At 43.8% G+C, this 20,508-nt stretch overlaps 1 protein-coding gene across 37 annotated transcripts in view; it reads right to left on the bottom strand.

Annotated features, from left to right (window-relative positions):
• The window catches only part of LOC125282011 (ral guanine nucleotide dissociation stimulator-like), a 460,718-nt gene that overhangs the window by 335,143 nt on the left and 105,067 nt on the right, over positions 1-20,508 (bottom strand). For 16 of the 37 annotated variants that reach the window (XR_008959600.1, XR_008959588.1, XR_007189105.2 and 13 more), the window contains one exon: positions 60-20,458. The exons of 9 other annotated variants lie outside the window; for them this stretch is intronic. Coding sequence is in view for 9 of the 28 variants with exons in the window: in XM_057312953.1 (XP_057168936.1) it covers positions 4,030-4,121; positions 20,405-20,458 (146 nt within the window). In the remaining 19 variants the exon portion in view is untranslated. Of the gene's footprint in view, positions 1-59; positions 20,459-20,508 lie in introns of those variants that run through there. 12 more of the 37 variants (XM_057312950.1, XM_057312945.1, XM_057312947.1 and 9 more) reach the window with 6 other exon arrangements.

Here is a 20,508-nt window from a genome sequence, read left to right as displayed (position 1 = left end):
CACTGGTCTACTTTCTGTCTGTCTGTCTGTCTGTTTGTTGGTTTATTTTTATGCAACGGTGCTCTTTATTTTTTTATTTAAATCCAATTAATTAACATATAATGTATTATTTGTTTCAGAGGTAGAGGCCAGTGATTCATCAGTCTCATATAATACACAGTGCTCATTACATCACGTGCCCTCCTTAATGCCCAGCACCCGGTTACCCCATCCCCCACCACCTCCCCTCCAGCAACCCTCAGTTTGTTTCCTATGATTAAGAGCCTCTTATGGCCTGTCTCCCTCTCTCTCATCTTGTTGTATTTTTCCTCTCTTCCCCATGATCCTCTGTTTTGTTTCTTTAATTCCACGTATGCATGAGATCATATGATAATTGTCTTTCTCTGATTAATATATTTTGCTTAGCGTAATCCCTCCAGTTCCATCTACATCATTGCAAATGGCAAGATTTCAATTTTTTGATGGCTGAGTAGTATTCCATTATACATACCACGTATATACATTCCATTCCATATATACCACATCTTCTTTATCCATTCATCTGTCAATGGACATCTGGGCTCTTTCCATAGTTTGGCTGGTGTGGACATTGCTGCTATAAACATTGGGATGCAGGTGCCCCTTCGGGTCACTATATTTGTATCTTTGGGATAAATACCTAGTAGTGCAATTGCTGGGTCATAGGGAAGTTCTGTTTTTAACTTTTTGAGGAACCTCCAAATTCTTCTCCAGAATTAGGTACCAGTTTCCACTCCCGCCAACAGGGCAAGAGGGTTCCCCTTTCTCCTCATCCTTGCCAACATCTGTCATTTCCTGACTTGTTAATGAGGTGGTATCTCATTATGATTTTGATTTGTATTTCCCAAGTGATATGGAACATTTTTTCATGTGTCTGTTGTCCATTTGTATGTTTTCTTTGGAGAATGTCTATCCGCGTCTTCTGCCCATTTCTTGCTTGGATTATTTATTCTTTGGGTGTTGAATTTGATAAGTTCTTTATAGATTTTGGATATTAGCCCTTTATCTGATTAAGACATTTGCAGATATCTTCTCCCATTCCGTGGGCTGCCTCTTAGTTTTTTTGACTGTTTCCTTGGCTGTGCAGAAGCTTTTTATCTTGATGAAGTCCCACAAGTTCATTTTTTCTTTTGTTTCCCTTGCCTTTGGAGATGTGTCATGAAAAAGGTTGCTGTCCTAGAGGTTGCTGCCTATGCTCTCCTCTAGGATTCTGATGGATTCCTGTCTCACACTTAGGTCTTTCATCCATTTGGAGTTTATCTTTGTGTATGGTGTGAGAGAGTGGTCAAGTTTCATTCTTTTGCATGTAGCTGTCCAATTTTCCCAACACCATTTGTTGAAGAGAGCGTCTTTTTTCCATTGGGTATTCAGTCCTGCTTTGTGGAAGATAAATTGACCATAGAGTCGAGGGTCCACTTCTGGATTCTCTGTTCTGTTCCATTGATCTATGTGTCTGTTTTTGTGCCGGTACCATACTGTCTTGATGATTACAGCTTTGTAATATAGCTTGAAGTCTGGAATCATGATGCCTCCAGCTTTGGATTTCTTTTTCAATATTACTTTTGCTATTTGGGGTCTTTTCTGGTTCCATACAAGTTTTAGGATTGTTTGCTCTGGGTCTATGGAAAATGCTGATGGTATTTTGATAGGGATTGTGTTGAATGTGTAGATTGCTTTGGGTAACATAGACATTTTAACAATATTTGTTCTTCCAATCCATGAGCATGGAATGTTTTTCCATTTCTTTGTGTCTTCCTCGATTTCTTTCATAAGGTTCTATAATTTTCAGAGTACAGACCCTTTACCTCTTTGGTTCTGTTTATTCCTAGGTAATTTAATGGGTTTTTTGGGCAACTGTAAATGGGATCGATGCCTTCTCTTTCATCTGCCTCATTCTTAGTGTATCAAAATGCAACTGACTTCTGTGCACTGATTTCATATCCTGCCACTTTGCTGAATTCCTGTATGAGTCCTAGCAATTTTTGGGTGGAGTCTTTGGGACTTTCTCCATAGAGTACCTTGTTTGACTTCTTCTTTGCCAGTTTGGATGTCTTTTCTTTCTGTTGTCTGATTGCTGAGGCGAGGACTTCCAGTACTATGTGGAACAACAGTAGTGAGAGTGGACAGCCTTGTCATGTTCCTGACCTTATGGGAAAAGCTCTCAGATTTTCACCATTGAGGATGATATTTGCCATGGGTTTTTCATATGTGGCTTTTATGATGCTGAGGCATGTTCCCTCTATCCCTACACAGCAGAGAGTTTTTATCAAGAAAAGATTTTGTATTTTCTTAAATGCTTTTTCTGCATCAATTGAGAGGATCGTATTGTTCTTGACCTTTCTTTTATTAATGTGGTGTATCACATTGATTGATTTGCAGATGTTGAACCATCCTTGCAGCCCAGGAACAAATCCTAAATGGTCACGGTGAATTATCCTTTTAATGTACTGTTGGATCCTATTAGCTAGTATCTTGGTGAGAATTTTTGCATCGATGTTCATCAGGAATATTGGTCTGTAATTCTCCTTTTTGGTGGGGTCTTTGGTTTGGGGATCAAGGTAGTGCTGGCCTCATAGAAAGAGTTTGGAAGTTTTCCTTCCATTCCTATTTTTTGAAACAGCTTCAGGAGAATAAGTTATTAATGCTTCTTTATATGTTTGGTTTCCGCTGGTAGGCCATCTGGTCCTGGACTCTTGTTTGTTGGGAGATTCTTAATTACTGCTTCAATTTCTTTGCTGATTATGGGTCTGTTCAGGTTTTCTATTTCTTCCTGTTTCAGTTTTGGTAGTTTATATGTTTCTGGGAATGCATCCATTTCTTCCAGATTGCCAAGTTTGTTGGCACATAATTGCTCATAATATGTTCTTATAATTGTTTGTATTTCTTCAGTGTTGGTTGTGATCTCTCCTCTTTCGTTTGTGATTTTGAGTCCTTTCTCTTTTCTTTTGGATAAGTCTGGCTAGGGTTTATCAATCTTATTCTTTCAAAGAATGAGCTCCTAGTTTTGTTGATCTGTTCTACTGTTCTTTTGATTTCTATATCATTGATTTCTGTTCTAATCTTTGTTATTTCTCTTCTCCTGCTGGCTTTAGGCTTTATTTGCTGGGTTTTTTCCCCATCTCCTTTAGGAGTAAGGTTAGGATGTGTATTTGAGAATTTTCTTGTTTCTTGAGAAAGATCGGTATTGCTATATACTTCCCTCTTAGGACTACCTTTGCTGCATTCCAAAGGTTCTGAACTGTCGTGTTTTCATTTTCATTTGCTTCCATTTTTTTTTTAATTCTTTAATTTTCTGCTTGGCGCCTTCATTCTTCAGTAAGATGTTCTTTAAGCTGGGGCGCCTGGGTGGCACAGCGGTTAAGCGTCTGCCTTCGGCTCAGGGCGTGATCCCGGCGTTATGGGATCGAGCCCCACATCAGGCTCCTCTGCTATGAGCCTGGTTCTTCCTCTCCCACTCCCCCTGGTTGTGTTCCCTCTCTCGCTGGCTGTCTCTGTCTCTGTCGAATAAATAAATAAAATCTTAAAAAAAAAAATATGTTCTTTAAGCTCCATGTATTTGTGGTCTTCCAAATTTTTTCTTATGGTTGACTTTAAGTTTTACAGCATTGTGGGGGCGCCTGGGTGGCACAGCTGTTAAGCGTCTGCCTTCGGCTCAGGACGTGATCCCGGCGTTATGGGATCGAGCTCCACATCAGGCTCCTCCATTATGAGCCTGCTTCTTCCTCTCCCACTCCCCCTGCTTGTGTTCCCTCTCTCGCTGGCTGTCTCTGTCTCTGTCGAATAAATAAATAAAATCTTAAGAAAAAAGAAAAAAAAAGCTTTACATTATTGTGGTCTGAAAATATGTAGGGAACCATCCCAGTCTTTTGGTACCTGTTGAGACCTGATTTGTGACCCAGTATGTGATCTATTCTGGAGAATGTTCCATGTGCACTTGAGAAGAATGTGCATTCTGCTCCTTTAGGATGAAGTGCTCTGAATATATCTCTAAAGTCCATCTGGTCCAGTGTGTCATCCAAAGCCCTTGTTTTTTGATGCAAAGAGTGAGATCTTGTTGATTGTTGATCTTCTGCTTAGATCATCTGTCCATTGCTCTTTGCAAACTGAAGGGTAAGAAATCAGAGAAAGACAAACCTTATGAGACTCTTGACTCTGGGAAACAACCTGAGGGTTGCGGAAGGGGAGTTGGGTGGGCGGATGGGGTAACTGGGTGATGGGCATTAAGGAGGGCACGTGATGTAATGAGCACTGGGTATTATATGCAACTGATGAATCACTAAACTTCACCTCTGAAACATATACTATACATTAATTTAAAAAAAAAGCAGGTAGATAGAGCAATGGAACAGAAGAGAGAGCCCCCAAATAAATTCACACATACATGGATAAATGATCTTTGATGAGGGTGCCAAGAGTACACAATGAGGAAAGGATAGTCTCTTTAACAATCAACAGAATGAAAAGGCAGTCTATAGAATGGGAGAATCCAATTGCAAACCTTGTATCAGAAAAGAGACTAGGGGCCCTGGGTGGCTCAGCTGATTAAGCATCCAACTCTTGATTTCAGCTTAGGGCATGATCTCAGGGTTATGAGTTCAAGCCCTGCTTTGGGCTCCATACTCATTTTGGATTCTGCTTGAGATTCTCTACCTTGTCCTCTGCCCCACCTACTACTTGCTCACTCTCTCTCTAAAAAATAAAATCTTTAAAAAATAAAAAAGAGGCTAATATCCAAAATATATAAGAAACTGCTACTAATCATTAAAATAAAAGTATTTAATCCAGGGGCGCCTGAATAACTCAGTTGGTTAAGCATCTGCTTTCTGCTCAGGTGATGATCCCGGAGTCTTGGAATCAAGCCCCACATCAGGCTCCCTGCTCAGCAGAGTCTGCTTCTCCCTCTGGCCCTCCCTCCTCTTGTGCTTTCTCTCTCTCTCTCAAAATAAATGAATCTTTTAAGAAAGTGTTTCACCCAACATAAAAATGGGCTAAATATTTCAATAGACATTTTTCCAATGAAGAAATACAAATGGCTGACAGACATATGAAAAGCAGCTCAGCATCATTAATCATCAGAGAAATCCAAATCAAAGGACAATATCATGTCACCTGTTAGGATGGTTTATATATATGTTGGTAAGAAAATGGAAATTAGAACATTCATATACTGTTAGTGAGAATGTAAAATGGTACAGCCATTATGGAAAACAGTACTGAGTTTCCTCAGATAATTGCAAATAGAACCACCATATGATCCAGTAATCACATATCTAGGGATACATCCAAAGGAAATGAAATCAGTAGATGACCCTAGTATTTGTTATGATAGTCACCAACTCCTGTGTCGTGTTGAATTCAGAGGAAATAATTTTATCTTCCATCACTATTATGTTAACTATAAACTGTAAGTGTCCTTCATCAAGTTGACAAAGTCTTTCTTAATTCTTATTTTGCTGAGAGTTTTTAAAATCTTGAATGTATGTTGAATTGTCCTAAGTGCTTTTTCTGTATCTGCTGAAATGATCAAGATTCTTCTTCTTCAGTCCATTGACTTGGGAATTACTGTATCAGTTTCCCATTGCTGTAACCAATTACCACAAATGTATTGCCTTCAAACCTCATAAATATAGTGTCTTACACTTCTGCAGGTTAGAGTCTCATATGGGCCTCACTGGACTAAAATAAATACGTCTGTAGGGTGTTCCTTTTTGGAGGCGCTGGGAGAGAATCTGGTTCCTGGCTTTTTCTAGCTTCTAGAGGTTGTCTACACTCCCTGCTTAGTTGCCCCTTCCACCTCTAATGCCAGCAATAGCTGACTGACTGCCCCACATCCTAGTGGACTCTTCTGCTGCACTTCCACTTTTCATGACCTTGTGACCACTTGGATAATCCAGGATCATCTCCTGATTTTAATGTGAGCTGATTGGCAACCTAATTCCATCTGCAACTTTAATTCCCCTTCCCCATGTAAGGCAACATGCGGGCAGATTCCAAGGATTAGAACATGGACATTTGTGGGGGGCATCATTCTGCTAGAGCTGGTACCCAGGGCTGAGTGTCAAGGAGCAGGGACATATATGAATGCAGGAGCCCATCTCCCCATGGTGCCTAGGGAGAGAATAAGAGGGACTTAGGGTTGCCCCTTTCTGGAATCTCAGGGAGCAGAGCTCTTGAGCATCTATACACGACCTGTGCCCCTCTCATTGTGCTCCTCACTTTCTGCACAGATGAGAGCTGAACTTTTCTGGGTGGAAGATTTGTGGGGGGCCCCTCATTCAGCTCTGGTCCACTCCCTCATTCACCCAACTCACTGTTCTACTTGTCCCTCCCCCGTGCCAGGGTCTGTGGTCCAGGTGGGGTTGACTCAGCCACCCTCAGTGTCCAAGGGCCAAGGAGAGATGGCCACCAGCACGTGCACTAGGGGAGCAGCTCAGCTTCAGCAACACCTGGGCTTTGTTGCCAAACTCCTGACCCCCAGATTTGCAATTGCCTCTCAGAAGAGCTTCCTGGGCTCCAGGTCAGGCAGCCAGGCTTCTTGATCTCTGGGCTTCAACCTGGAAAAGAGGCTGATTATTACTGCTTAGTGTGGGACAGCAGCTTGATGCCTACATTGTCCTCAAGGCCCACAGGGAAGTGAGATAAAAACCTGTTGGCTGTCTGTACCTTCTCACTGTCCAGAGTTATTGCTGTCATTTTGTGGCCAAGTGGCTGCTGCTGAGTTCTGGAGTAGTGTAATGGGGGCCGTCCTTTCTCCTCTGGTTCTCTGATACTGTGTGGTTGATGCACCCCCATTTCTAAGATCCTGGGTATGGTTTGCTGACCCAGCTGTCCACAATTTCTGGAGCTTTTGGTCAGATCACTCAGTCCTGCACTGGAAGTATTGGTGTGGATTATTATGTTAGTGACTGGAACCAGCTTTGCTCTGGGAAAAAAATGCAGAGTCCCTCTTCTTCCCTTGAAAGTTCTGCTTCCCTCCAATTTCCTGATACTATATGTGTACACCCAAACAACAGACCCAATCAACCCTTGGGTCCAGTATCAGGCAGAGGTTAACTGGCGTGTGCCAAAGAGGGCTGGGTGGTCCCTCCCATTCCTCAGAGTGGAGCACCCACAAGATGTGCTTAGCTCTCTCTCCCTGTCCTTGAGGCCTTCCCTATTTTGTCCCCCAATCAGGAATGGTGGAGAGCAACACAGGATGAGGTGAAGGGGATCCCCCTGACTGCCACAGTGGAAAGTGGGTTGGTCTTGGCTGATCTGTCATGGTCTTTGGTCCTTCTGCTGTTCTTTTTTTTTTTTTTTTAAAGATTTTATTTATTTATTTGAGAGAGAGATAGGCAGCGAGAGAGGGAACACAAGCAGGGGGAGTGGGAGAGGAAGAAGCAGGCTCCCAGCAGAGGAGCCCGATGTGGGACTTGATCCCGGAACGCCGGGATCACGCCCTGAGCCGAAGGCAGACGCTTAACGACTGCGGTACCCAGGGGCCCCTTCTGCTGTTCTGAATCTGGAACAAGTTCTCTCTGAGGTTGGGTTCCCTCTGGATCCCCCTCTACAGTGATCTACAATGGAGGAAGAAGCTGTGGAGGTCACTTCACTGAGTGCAAGGCTGTGGAAGAGGCTGCAGTCTTAAGAGGAGGCTCCTGGGCAGTGAAGAGACCCCACTCTGGGAGGAGGGGATAGTGGACAGGTGGATGGGCATGCAACTCTCTCTCCAAGGTCCCCTTCTGTATGTACATCTGGCCCTAACACAGCAGGAGGAGTTGTGGGCCTGCCTTGCCACAAACCCCTGGGGTACATCGGCTGTGGGAGGCCATCAAGGGGAGGGGAAGGATCTGCATGACTTCCCTGTCCTCCCTTTGAGTGGGGCAAGTAGGTAAAATCGACTTTGGGCCCCACAGGAAGCAGAACTCAAAGGGTCTTTCCATCACAGCCTCGTCCTCTTTCCTCCCCACTCCTCTCACTCTCTGCTCAGGTGATTTGTTGACAGTGGATCAGGGGAGGCCCTGCCACTTCCTTCTTATAGACATCATATGACCTCAGACTCACCATCCCTGTGTCTCTTTCCATTTCAGGGCCCTGGGCACAGTCTACACCGTCTCGGGAATCTCAGTGTCGGGGTCTCCTGGACAGAGAGGTGCTGTGTCTCGCACTGGGCTCGCAGTGCGTCATTGGACTTTGGCACAGGATGAATGCTGTCCTCAAAACTGTGACCCTCTGAAGCCCCCGCACTTAGCTTCCTCTGGTGTTCTGGTGATGCATGCTGCTTCAGTTAGTTGTGAAAAGTCCTATTCAACGGAAAACTGAGTATATTTAGAATGATGTGTTCATTGCATAGATCGATGTAAGAAGTGACCTCTAAGGATTCATGTGTGAGTTCTTTTCTCTAGGAAATTGTCTTGATGACTCATCCCATGTCTTCCGTGACTGTAGGATTAACCATGCTTTTTTGCCTCAATTTGGACAAGTCACTTAACTCCTTTGCAGGTAGGCTGCATGCAGAGGTGACCAAACTTATTTTACAAGTTTGGACTAAATGAACAAATGCATTGACTGCTTAGGACATGTGGAAGACCCCTGAGGGTGGGTCTTTGGAAAAACCCTGAGAGACCGTGTGGTCAACCTGGCCGGGAGGGCAGTGACACCGCAGTGCTACTATGTATCCTACATCCTCTAGATTCCAGGAGAGACATCCAGCTGTAGCCACCCATGTTTTAAGAAAAAGTGGCAGGGAAAAAGACAAAATGTCAGACACAAAAGAAAGAACTGAGAAAATAATGCCCATAACATAGGTTGACTGGGGTTGACTGTGACAATGGAGAGAGACAGCTGTGACAAGACAAGGATCTCAGAGCTGCAGAGAGGCGCATGCCTCTCTGAGTGATCATGATTTGCTCAGAGGACATGACCCAGTAATGTGAGACTAGGCTGTCAGTAGGCCACCAACCAACATTTAGTGAAGGGTAGCATGACAGATACATCCCAAGATCTTACATGAATACAACTTCTCTCTCTCCTCACAAATGCCCCCTTGAGGAATGACTGTTAGTCCTGTTTTCGACATGAGGAGACGTCTCCTAGAAATGTTTTTTGATCCTGCTGTGTGTCATGTGGTGTGAATGGCAGAGCGAGGCATGGTGCAGACCATGCAGATTCAGATCCTGCACCCTCCCCACTGCAACGTGTTGTCCTCACTGCACTGTCTCTGGAGAATCTCTGTCCCGTTCACCAGGTGCAAGGAGGTAAGTGCAGGATTACTGGTAAGAACTTCACATTCTCTCCCTCCATGGATCCTAATTATTCTTGGGAAGATATACATAAAATAACCACACAATAAAAAGGTCAACTAATAGGAGATCCCTGAAAAAGATGACCTGGGCACAGCTCTAGTCAGGGAGATTTTGGGAGGTTCTCTGGAAGAGGGGCTGACTGAACCCCTATCTGAGGAATGCATTCAGGGTAACTTGGGGTGCAGCCTGGGTAGTGGCTGGAGTGGGCAGTGGAGGAGGAGGTGATGCCTGCAGAAAGAACATCGTATGGATGGAATCAGGAGGCGATGAGGAAAGTTTGAGGACGAGGCGATGGGAGGTCAATGTGACTGGAGCTGTTTCGCAGTCAACAGACAACTCGTAACCAACCAAGCAAACCGCATGCTGCCTAGACACAGCTCAGTGCGGTCAACTCAAAGCCACAGTAATGCTGTCGTGAGGCTCAGACTTCCACTGTGACATGAGGCCCAGCGAGAAGCCGAGTCCTTCCCAACCCGTCTGCTGCACACACGTCAGTGTGATGTACGTGTCTGGAGTGGTCTCCAGGCAAACAGGATGATGAAAATCAGCTACTTCCTCTTGACTGCTCTAGCGAGGCCTTGGGCAATTTGGAGCAATTTTACATGTATTTTTTTTTATTTTTTTTTAAAGATTTTATTTATTTGACAGAGAGAGAGACAGCGAGAGAGGGAACACAAGCAGGAGGAGTGGGAGAGGAAGAAGCAGGCCTCCCGCCAAGCAGGGAGCCCGATGCGGGGCTCGATCCCAGGCCCCTGGGATAATGACCTGAGCCGAAGGCAGACGCTTAACGACTGAGCCCCCCCCTCCCCCGGTGCCTGTACATATATTTTAAAGATACAGTGTGGATTTAGAATGATAGGCAGCTTTACACCATATCTTGGAATCTCTGTATATCTTCATGTTTTCTTTCTGTATAGTACAAGACTTATCAAGATAAGTAAAATATACATGGCCAAAGATAATTGATTTTATTCCCAAATAACTTTCTCTATGACTGTGAAGATGAATTAAGTAAATTTACAAGTTCAAGAAATCATACATATATTAAATATCCAAACTCTACCATTACAAAATTGTGCATATGATAAGCTTTAGTTTTTTTTAAGTTGGAGGAAGAATATAACAACAAAGCCCTGTTTAATGACCTAAATTCAACCTGAGGATCTGGTTGGTCACTATTATCCAGAGGTGCCACGTCATATTATTCAGTATACGATTTTAAGAAAATTCTTTTATTTTTTTAAAATTTAATTCCTCTTAAAGTGACGCTCTATTTTGAAGTTGAGTTTCATGTCTGTGACCTAACAGTGTGCACACAACTGCATGAGGAGTCTCTCTGAGACACAGTTTACGTTGAACTGTGATTCCTGCAAACACCTGAGGATAATCAGTCATGGACTGTGGCTTGAGTATGAGTATGATGTGGTGAGTGACTTTAGTGCAAATGGCAGCTTAAAGACCTCCAAAAATTCTCTCCTCAAAAAAAAATCAATGAGGAAACTGGCAAAAATTGCCACCAACATCTTAAGAACTCTGGAAATAAACTCAAACTTGCAGCAGTAGAGGGAATGTTGATACTGGTGGAAGAGGGAGGAAAAAAAACAGGTGAGTCTCAGTCAGAACCATGAGTTTTGTGCTGTTTTAACATGGCCTAGTCCCATCCCCTGCCCTGTGGCTGCAGAGTAGCTCAGAAAACTAAAGCCCATGTTCACAGTGAAAGACAGCAATGCGGCAGCCACTGGAGAGAACAGAATGGGTCCGGAGCTCCCTCAAAACCTCATTTCTAGAGAATTACCACTAATGGGTCTGAGGGATGTCTGCAAGACCCTACTTGTTTGACTGTTTGTGTTTAATCTCACTTGGAGCTTGCCCAGAACAAAAAGCCTTTTCCCAGCATAATTGTCAAAAAAGAAATTATAGGCAGTTGCTTAACTTGTGGTTGGTTGGTTAAAGTGATAGATATTAGTTGGAGCAAACAATAGAGTAATAGAAAGCTTACAAGGACCACCAAAAAATGAGATTTCCATGAGGGGATCTGAAAAGTTCTGACTTATTCTTACGAATCTAGAACACTGTAAGCATACCCAGGAGAGACCCTAGAAGGCCCTTAGCTCTCCCCCTGCCTGACCTGGATGTTCTGCACAAGCAACAATGAAGGTTTTCAGCTACCAGCTGAATTTTGAAGATACGATTCAACATGCTCACGAAGCCCTTCGACAAAGACTGAATGACTTAGTTCTAGGCTGTTCGTGAGATCTCTCTCCGGCCAATAGCTGACCGCCATAGAGCTGAGCAGGGACTACAGTGGTCACACGTGACAAAGAATACAGACTTTGGAGAATTAGTTCATTAAAGTCACTAATGAGAAAGCAATGACAAAAAATAGCAAAGCCAACAAATCCTAGGGAAGAGTGAGAATCCAATTTCTAGAGTTGTCATATGATATTATTTTAAATAACCAATTTACAGTCCCCCTCCCCAGTAACAAGATACCTGCAGGGAAACCAGAAGTCTGACTGTGCAGAAAAAAGTTGGCATACCAGGGCCAAGTGTGCTTTCCTATGACAGGCCTGCTTGTCAGACTGACCCTGTCTGAAGTCTGGGAACTTGGAATCAAGAGGGTCCCCACCATTCTCTGGTAAGTGTGGCTTGCTGTGCCTAGACTGTTGGTGCAAACCCTGTGGTTTATGCAGCACATATCTTTGCTGATAGAACTCTGAAATTCAGGTATGTGCGAGGCAGAGGGTGCCTAAATGACCAGTTCCCACTAAAAACCTCTGAGTACAAAGTCTCTAATGAGCTTTCCTGGAAGATGTTTCACACTTTATTGCTGGAGGAATGAAGTGTACCTTTGTGATGCCACTGGAGCAGTTCTCTTGAAAGCTTGTGGCTGGTTTTCTCTGAACCTCCCATGCACCTTTCCCTTTGCTTATTTTGCTTAGTGTGCTTTCACTGTAATAAATCACAACTATCAGGATGGCTATATACTGAGTTCAGTTAGTCTTTCTAGAGGGACGGATGTTGGAGGTGCTCTTGGGCTGTCCCCCACACATAAGCTGATATACAAGGAGAAAAAAGCAATGAATACACACTGTCCCTAAGCAAAGTCCAGACACTGGACTTACGAGACAGATACTTTGTATCAGCTCTTTTAAGTATATGTAAAGAATTAAGGGAAATGATATTTAAAGAACTAAAACATAGTATGAGACTTATATCTCTCCAAGTAGAGAATAACAATAAAAAAGATGTGAATTATAAAAGAGAAACAGATATTCTGGAGTTGAAAAGTATAGTAACAACTGAAAATGTCACTAAAGGGGCTTGTATTCACTTCCTAGGACCGCTGTAAGAAATTACTACACTCTACATGGGCTAAAACAATAGAAATTTACTCTTTCACACGTCTGAAGGCTGGAAATCTGAAGTCAAGCTATAACTTAGGCTCTGTTTCCTATTGAAAGAGCTAGAGAACTATCTTTCCTTGCCCCTTGCTATCTTTTGGTAGTTTCTGGAAATTCATGGCTTTCCTTGGATTGCATCTGCATCACTCTAAACCCTGCCTCTGTCATCACATGGTGGCTTTCTCCCCTCTGTGTCTGTGTGTCCAAACCTCCCTGCTCTTATAAGGACAGCAGCCATTCAATCAGGGCACACTCTAATCCAGTGTAACCTTATCTTGATTATATCTGCAAAGACCTTATTTCCAAATAAGGATACTTTCACAGGTACTGTGGGGTACAACTTTAATGTATAATTTGGGGAGACACAAAGCCACAACAAAGCTGAACAACAGATTTGAGCAGGAAAAAGACAAAAATTTGAAGATAGATTAATAGAGATCCAGTCTGATGAACAGTGAGTTAAAAAATATGGATGGGAGAAAAAAATAGCAGAGCCTCGCGGACCTGTATAATACAATAAGCATGCCAACATATGCACAAAGAAAAGTCCCCAGAAAAATAAAAGACAGGGAATGAAATATAAAATAAGTAAAAGATAAAATAAATAAAAGAGAGGGACAGTGAAGATATGTGAAGGAACAATAGCCAAAATCTCACCAAATTTCATGAGAAACATTAATAAAAATATTCAAGAAGTTCAAAAAAGTCCAAGCAGGATAAACCCACCTCATAAGAAAATTGTTCAAGGCCAAAGACAAAGAGAAAATCATGAAAGCAACTAATCATTCACAAAGGCTCCTCAATTTTATGGCTAATTTTCATCAGAAACCAGAGGCCAGAAGGCAGTGGGATGACATGAAAAGTGCCAAAAGACAGAAACTGTCAGCCAAGAGCTCTGCATCTAGCAGATGTCTTTCAGTAATAAAGGAGACATTGAGACATTCCCAGATAGCATCTGAGAGAACCCACTGCTTTCACAAGGCCTACAAAGAAATACTAAGGGTCCTTCAAGCTGAAATGAAAAGACAACAGAGTAACTTAATTCTACATGAAGAAATAAAGAGCTGCATAGGTTAATATACAAGAAAGTGTAAATATATAAGTATGTATATGTTGGCTAATGAATTTAAATAAAAAATATAAAAGTATGTAAGATGTGTATAATTGTAAACAATGTATTATTTTCTCCTGATTTAAAAGGCACCACCTGAAGTCAATATTATAAACATGCTGACGAGCACACAGTGTATAAAGATATAATTTGTATGACCATGGCAATAAGGGGAGGGTGTGCATTGAATCTACATGAAGGTAGTTTCTATATGCCATGGAAATTAATCTGGTATTAATCCAATTAGAATGTTATAATTTAAGGTGTTAATTATAATCTGAGGGAAGCTACTAAGAACATAACCCAGAATATATAGCAAAAGAAGCACCATGGAAATGTATTCGGTACGCTAGAACATAACATAAAAAACCGGTAATGGAGGACTATTAGAAAAGAGATGACATATACAGCCAAAAAAACCAAACCAAAACAAAAAACAGATACCAATGCTACCTGATTAGTAATGAAATATTCATGGATTATATACTCCAATTCAGAGGCAGATATTGGCAGAATGGATTTAAAAAAACCCTATAATCTCTATTTGCTGCCTATGAGGGAGTCACGCTTTAAGTCTAAGACAGAGAGGTTGAAAATAAAAGGAAAATAAATGCTAAGCAAGTAGTAACCAAAAGAGAACGAGACTGGCTTTGATAATATAAGACAAACTTTTATGACATTTTTCTTCTAGAAAAAAAAAGGACATTTTATAATGACAAAAGGGCCCATCCTTCGAGATTATGAACGTTTTACAAGAGAACTCCAAAATACATAAAACAAACTGACAAAAATGAAGAGAAACAGACCCCTCAACAATAACAATTGGAGACTTCAATATTCAACTTCCAATAATGAAAAGTCATTTCTTGTGATGCTCACAGGGTGGGAGGAGTAGGGGCTGAGATCCATATTTCATGGTGCAGGTACTGAAATTTAGAGATTAAGTGACTTTCTCAGAGTTGCAGCTCAACTGCAACTGAATGATGGTTCTGAGTCAGGGGATACAGACGGTTCCCTGGAGATAGAGATCCCTGATCACCTGAATACGAGATCAGGTCCTGGACACCTGAATTGAGCCCTTTCCTCACTCCCTTGCTCATATCCTCTTGCCCCAAGGTTTCTGCAGGCAGACACCTGGTATGTCAAGGAGGTGCCTCACCAAGAGGATGGCTCAAATCCTGACCCAACTCCTGGCTCTGTGTTTCAATCCCTGACTCAAAATACATTGTCTTTCCTCCAAATGAAGAACAACCCTTGATGGAGTGGGGGGATCTGAGCATGTCTCCATCTCCCCTCACTTGCCCCCAGCACTTGATTCTATCTGCTGCCTTTCAGTGAGACTCCCTGGTGGTCAGGTGATCACCCTGAATGACCAGTAGTCTGCTTGCCTCCCAACTGGCTCAGAACCCAGGACATTCTAAACCAACTGCCCACGTGACAGTTGCCCAAAGAACTAGCTTCGTCTTCAACTGACCAAACTTGGATGATGAGCAGTTCATTAACTAGGAGAGGGGTCTGCCAGGCTGGACTTTTGTGGCTTAGTGGATGAAATCTACATACCTCCCGTGTCTCCCTATCTGACCCACCCTCTGAGCAGCCACTATGGAAGGCATGGCTGAGAGCAGGAAGTAGCCACACTGGCCCTTGAGTATGCACCTTCCCTGCTCACTCCTTCCTTTCCAACATCCAGTGTCTTTTGTACAAACCACAGTCTTTCTTCTTGAATCTAATTACTGATTTTACTCCCATGCCACCTTCAATGGAGTAGTTAGTGGGGGTGATATTTGTGGCCCTACCATGTTGTTTGGTCAGATGCCCATTTCAATGTGGCTGAACCACTGTGGGCACAGCCAGCAGAACAGTGGACAGCCAGCAGATCTTCTTAAACACAAATAGTTATATTGTGAATCCCGTGTTTGAATCCCTTATGATCTTTTTCTTTTTATAACCTGAGCCACAATCCTAGAAAACATACTGAAAATAGAACTGTTGATATGCAGCTGAGAGAAGACCCTGGGAGCACATTCATTCATTCCTATGCTGCACTTCTGTTCTATGAGCAAAGAGGGGTATTATGATCTGTGATGGGGCTGTGATTTTATGAGGATGAGACAATGTAGAAAGGCAGCACAGCACAGGGACGGAGAGAGAGAGAGAGAGCATGAGAGCTGGTGTCTGGTGGCTGGTATCAACTCATGCTAGAAGACACATGTACCTGGGAAAGTTACTTAACCCCTTTGTCCCTGGTTCCCTGTTCTGCGGCATGAGGCCTATTTACTAGTATTCCCTTACGAAGCTTAATATAAGACAGTCCAGACAGCGCCTGGAGAAAATGACCGGTGCTGCGTAAGTGCTACGTAAGTGTTCCAGCATTAACTGTCTGCAAGAATAAGCAAGGAATACAGGAGTGGCTGCCTCCGGAGAGGAAACTCGAACAGATACAGGGCAGGGGAGGGTGCAAGGTGACATTTCAGCCCTCACATGGGCATGATGCTTTACAGCTCATGGAGAGTATCTGTCATCATTTCCTGTCATCCCCCATCATCCTCATGGGTTATGCAGGGTAGGTGCTGTGACCCCTGTTTTGTGATTCATGGCTCTAAATTGTAGAGATTTTAAATGATGCCTGGAGTCACAAGGCTGATGACAGATCTGAGATAGGAAAGTAGTTGTTTCCTTGGGGACAGAGATCCCTGAACAACCCCTACGGCCTCCCCTGAGTCCTCCAGATCATGTGCTGGACTTCTGAACCAAGGGCTACCCTCCCTCCATTCCCCAAATTTTCCTGCCCCAAAGTTGCTCTCAGGACATAGAAGGTGCTGGAGCCAAGAGAAGGGCACATGCCTCCACCCAAACATTTCAATCTCTGACCCAAAAGCTATGATATTTTCCTGAAAGGAAGTCCCTTAACAGGTCGGGGGAAAATCCCTCCTCTTCCCACGTCATCACACATCAGCTGCCTCAAGGCAGACCGACGGTGTGACCAGTGGGCTGCTTGACTCCTATGTGGCCCAGAGCCCAGGATTTTCCAAGCCAACTTGCACATATAACTCCTCTCTAATGAATCAGCTTGGCCTTCAAGAACCAACCCTGGATGAACCACTAGCTAATGAGGAAAGTGACCTGATGGACTGGTGCTTTGCTGGTTTAATAGATGAAGCTGACATGTCCTCCACTGTCTTCTGACCACTGATCTGAGCAATAGCCTGAGCAGGCAGAGCCTACACTCTGAGTGTGCACTTCCCGCTCCCCAAACTCTGAAGTCTCTGTAGACTCCTCACCCTTCTCTAGACCTTGCAGTTGCAGGGAGAGAGTTTCTTCCCTCTGCCACCAAATGTTCATTCCACCAACCCAATGGCATTGTCCCTTCTCACCACTGTCCCAGGCAGCACCCAAACACCCAGTAATCCTGTTCACATCAACCAATGGAAATCACTCCATGAAATCCCAGTTTCATTCCTTTATAAAAACTCTGTGGATTTATAGACCGCTGATGTTTGGTTTTGGATCTTGACATCTACGTTCAGAAGAGTTAACCTGTGATTTCCCTTTACTGTGATGTCTATTGCTAGGTGGCATCCAAATTCTCCTGATCTGATGAAAGCAGTGTAGGTGTGTTCCCTCTGCATATGTTCTCTGGAAGAGGATGTCGGAGAGTGGCATCACTTCTAAAACACTTTGTAGAAATCAGAGGAAACGATCTGTGCCTGAGTTTGTTTTGTAGAAAAAAATAGTTTTACATTTGTTTTTTAATTGATGTTTACTTTACATATTGTAAAGTCCCCGAATCTTAAATGTCTAGCTTTATGGTTTCCTGTAATATAAATGCATCTGTTGCCAACACCAATGTGACACACAGAGCATCTCCAGGACCCTGGCAGCCTCCTATAGAAGGACTTAAGAATAATATCTAACTTATTAGGTTACATGAATAAAATCATCTACTCCATGTATAGTCTAGGCACGACGATTACACATAATTAGCTCAGAAAGAGTGTGGCAGCGTCCTTGGAAGGTAGTTATGTTGCCTGTATGTACTATTACCACCACCCTGTCTCCGCTTTTGTGGCCGCATGCATCAGCGGTCACCCCAGTGTTTGGTTGGTTTTCCTGCGGTGCCAACAAGGAAGTTAGGGAAGCAACGGAGAACATGTGCACTCGTTTGCTTTACCATTTTCATCCCAAGCGCCCTGCACTCACATTTCCTCTTCCTGTTCTTCTTTGCCCCAATTTGCTTTGTCTTTTCCTTCTTTTGAGTCCATTACAAAAAATTTGTTAACAACTGAAAGGAAGACAAGAATCAGGCATAACCAGAGCCGCCCAGGGCAGGTAACCATTAAGTGGAGGATGCTGAGAGCAGATCCAGAATTCCCGGGGCCCCCCCAGCAGGGACCCTTCCGACTCCCAGCCCAGCTCCTGGCTGGGGCCATTCAGGGCTGCTCAGCAGGAGTCCGTGGTACAGACCCAGCGTAAGGAGCCAGAGCAACACTAAGAATGTGAATGAGGTAGGCTGCAGGAGGTTTTATAGACATTGATCCAAGGACCTTAAGTGCCTGTATGAGACCACATACTACAGGATGAGAATTATAAAGAGGGAATGGGGGAAGAGCTACAAAGAGGAGCTTATAGATAGCAAAAACAAAGTGAAAAGAGAGGAAAGAGGAAATAAATTGCATGCACAGTTTTGCTCCCTGCATGTAATCCTGTGCATGGATAATTGTAGGAGTGGGGAGGAGGAAGCCTTGGGAAAGGACGGGGACAGTCAGGGTTGGGGTGAGAACTTGGACCCACTGCTCCTGGCAGGATAAAGGCCGACCTGGGGATGACTCTGTCTTCACCTCTGCAATGAGGGAATGGGTCTCTGTGATCTGCAACATATTTTTCCAGCCTTCAAATTTCATAACTGTGACCATGAATGAACTCCTGTGTCATCTTGTCCTTACAAGAAGGCAGTCACTATCCGCATGCATTTCTGTGTGTGATGTTGCCTTCCTCAGTACTCATGACTCAGTACTCCCCTTCCACTTCTCTCCACTATTTAGTGTTCATCGTCCTTCTCCGTGTCAGCCTCTACCAGCCATGTTATTTTAAAATATGGGGACACCGGAGGAATGATCATGGGTACACTGCCAACCTCCCTCATCAATCAATTGATCAATTAACCAATCCATCCAAACCCAGGGGGCACCTGTAATGGGACTGGGGTTTTGTTGGGCCCTATGGGAGAGAATGGCAATGAGTTCCACATACTACCTGTCCTGTGCCTGGGGTAATTGCAGTTACTTGAAGATCGTTCTCAAAAAATCCCATAGGTTTCCTAGCCCCCTAGAGAGCATGAACATGAAATCAGAAGTAAGCTAACTTGTCTAAATTCCCTTAGTCTATACGTGGGGCAACAGGGGCTCTACAGCTGATGCGATCACATAAACACACAGTACCTGCCACAGTTTGCCCTGAACCTTGGAAGGACTGGGAGGGTGGGCTTTGGGCAGGCCTGGGGTAGGCATGACCAAGGTGTGGGGGGCAGGGCCAATGTGTGGCTGAGGCAGTGGGTTCTGAGAGGAGCACCGACTCCCTGCCCTGCTGTCCAGAGAGAGGTCGTGTCCTGTGGCCAATGCCAGGTGACCAGGTCAGCAGGGCTGTAAAAGCTGGTGTGTGAAATGGGCCCAGCAGCTCCTCATACAGTCCTCTAGAATCCCTGCCGGCCATGGAGGGTCTCCAGGGCAGCTGCACATGGGCCTCTTTCAGATGGAAGCACATTCACAGTTCAGACTTGGGTGAGGTATGGAGGCTGGGATGAGCTAAAGGACATTGGAGCATATGCATAATTGCAGAGGAAAGGTTCTTCAACTCACCTAGCTATGGAAGTGGCCTTTAAGGAGGAGCAAACAGGACAGGAACATAATGTTACTAGTCCTGTACGTTAAAAGGGAGAGAGTTGACCTCTCATCTACCTCCTGGCTCATGCTAGAACTTTGTATCCAGATTCAAGTGTCTGTTGGGTCGCACAGGATTACATCCATCAAGGTTAATAACAAGAAAGATACCAAAATCCCAAGAGGTGCTAATGAAACAGAACCTAAGCTTTGACATCTGGCAGTGGGAAAGAGAAGGAAGTACAGGTTTCAGGGGAAAGAATTTTTTTTTTTTTAAAGATTTTATTTATTTATTCGACAGAGATAGAGACCGCCAGCGAGAGAGGGAACACAAGCAGGGGGAGTGGGAGAGGAAGAAGCAGGCTCATAGCAGAGCAGCCTGATGTGGGGCTCGATCCCATAACGCCGGGATCACGCCCTGAGCCGAAGGCAGACGCTTAACCGCTGTGCCACCCAGGCGCCCCCATGGGAAAGAATTTTTAAATAGGAAAGCAAAAATGATTGCAAACACAGCACACCTGATGCCTATGGACTCCATTCCTCTTACTAATATGTCATTAAAATATGAAATGAACAAATTAGACTTGTACATATATTTCCCTACCCCTTCTGCTTTCCTATCCACCTTCCTCAGTCTCCAGAGCAGCAGGTGCAACCCAACTGTACCCGGAACCCTCTTGCATTGCTTCCTACCTGAGTGTTGTTCCCTACCTGGAGAGTCATCCTCCTCACTGCTGGAATCTTGAATGCTCTCCACAAGAAAATCTATAGACACCCAAATATGATATATAGAAACACATCAATTAGAGGGGCTC

Source organism: Ursus arctos, unplaced genomic scaffold (assembly GCF_023065955.2).
Source record: "Ursus arctos isolate Adak ecotype North America unplaced genomic scaffold, UrsArc2.0 scaffold_16, whole genome shotgun sequence".
NCBI lineage: Eukaryota > Metazoa > Chordata > Mammalia > Carnivora > Ursidae > Ursus > Ursus arctos.
The sequence above is the reverse complement of the archived record's forward strand: the minus strand, read 5'-3'. Positions and strand labels throughout refer to the sequence as shown.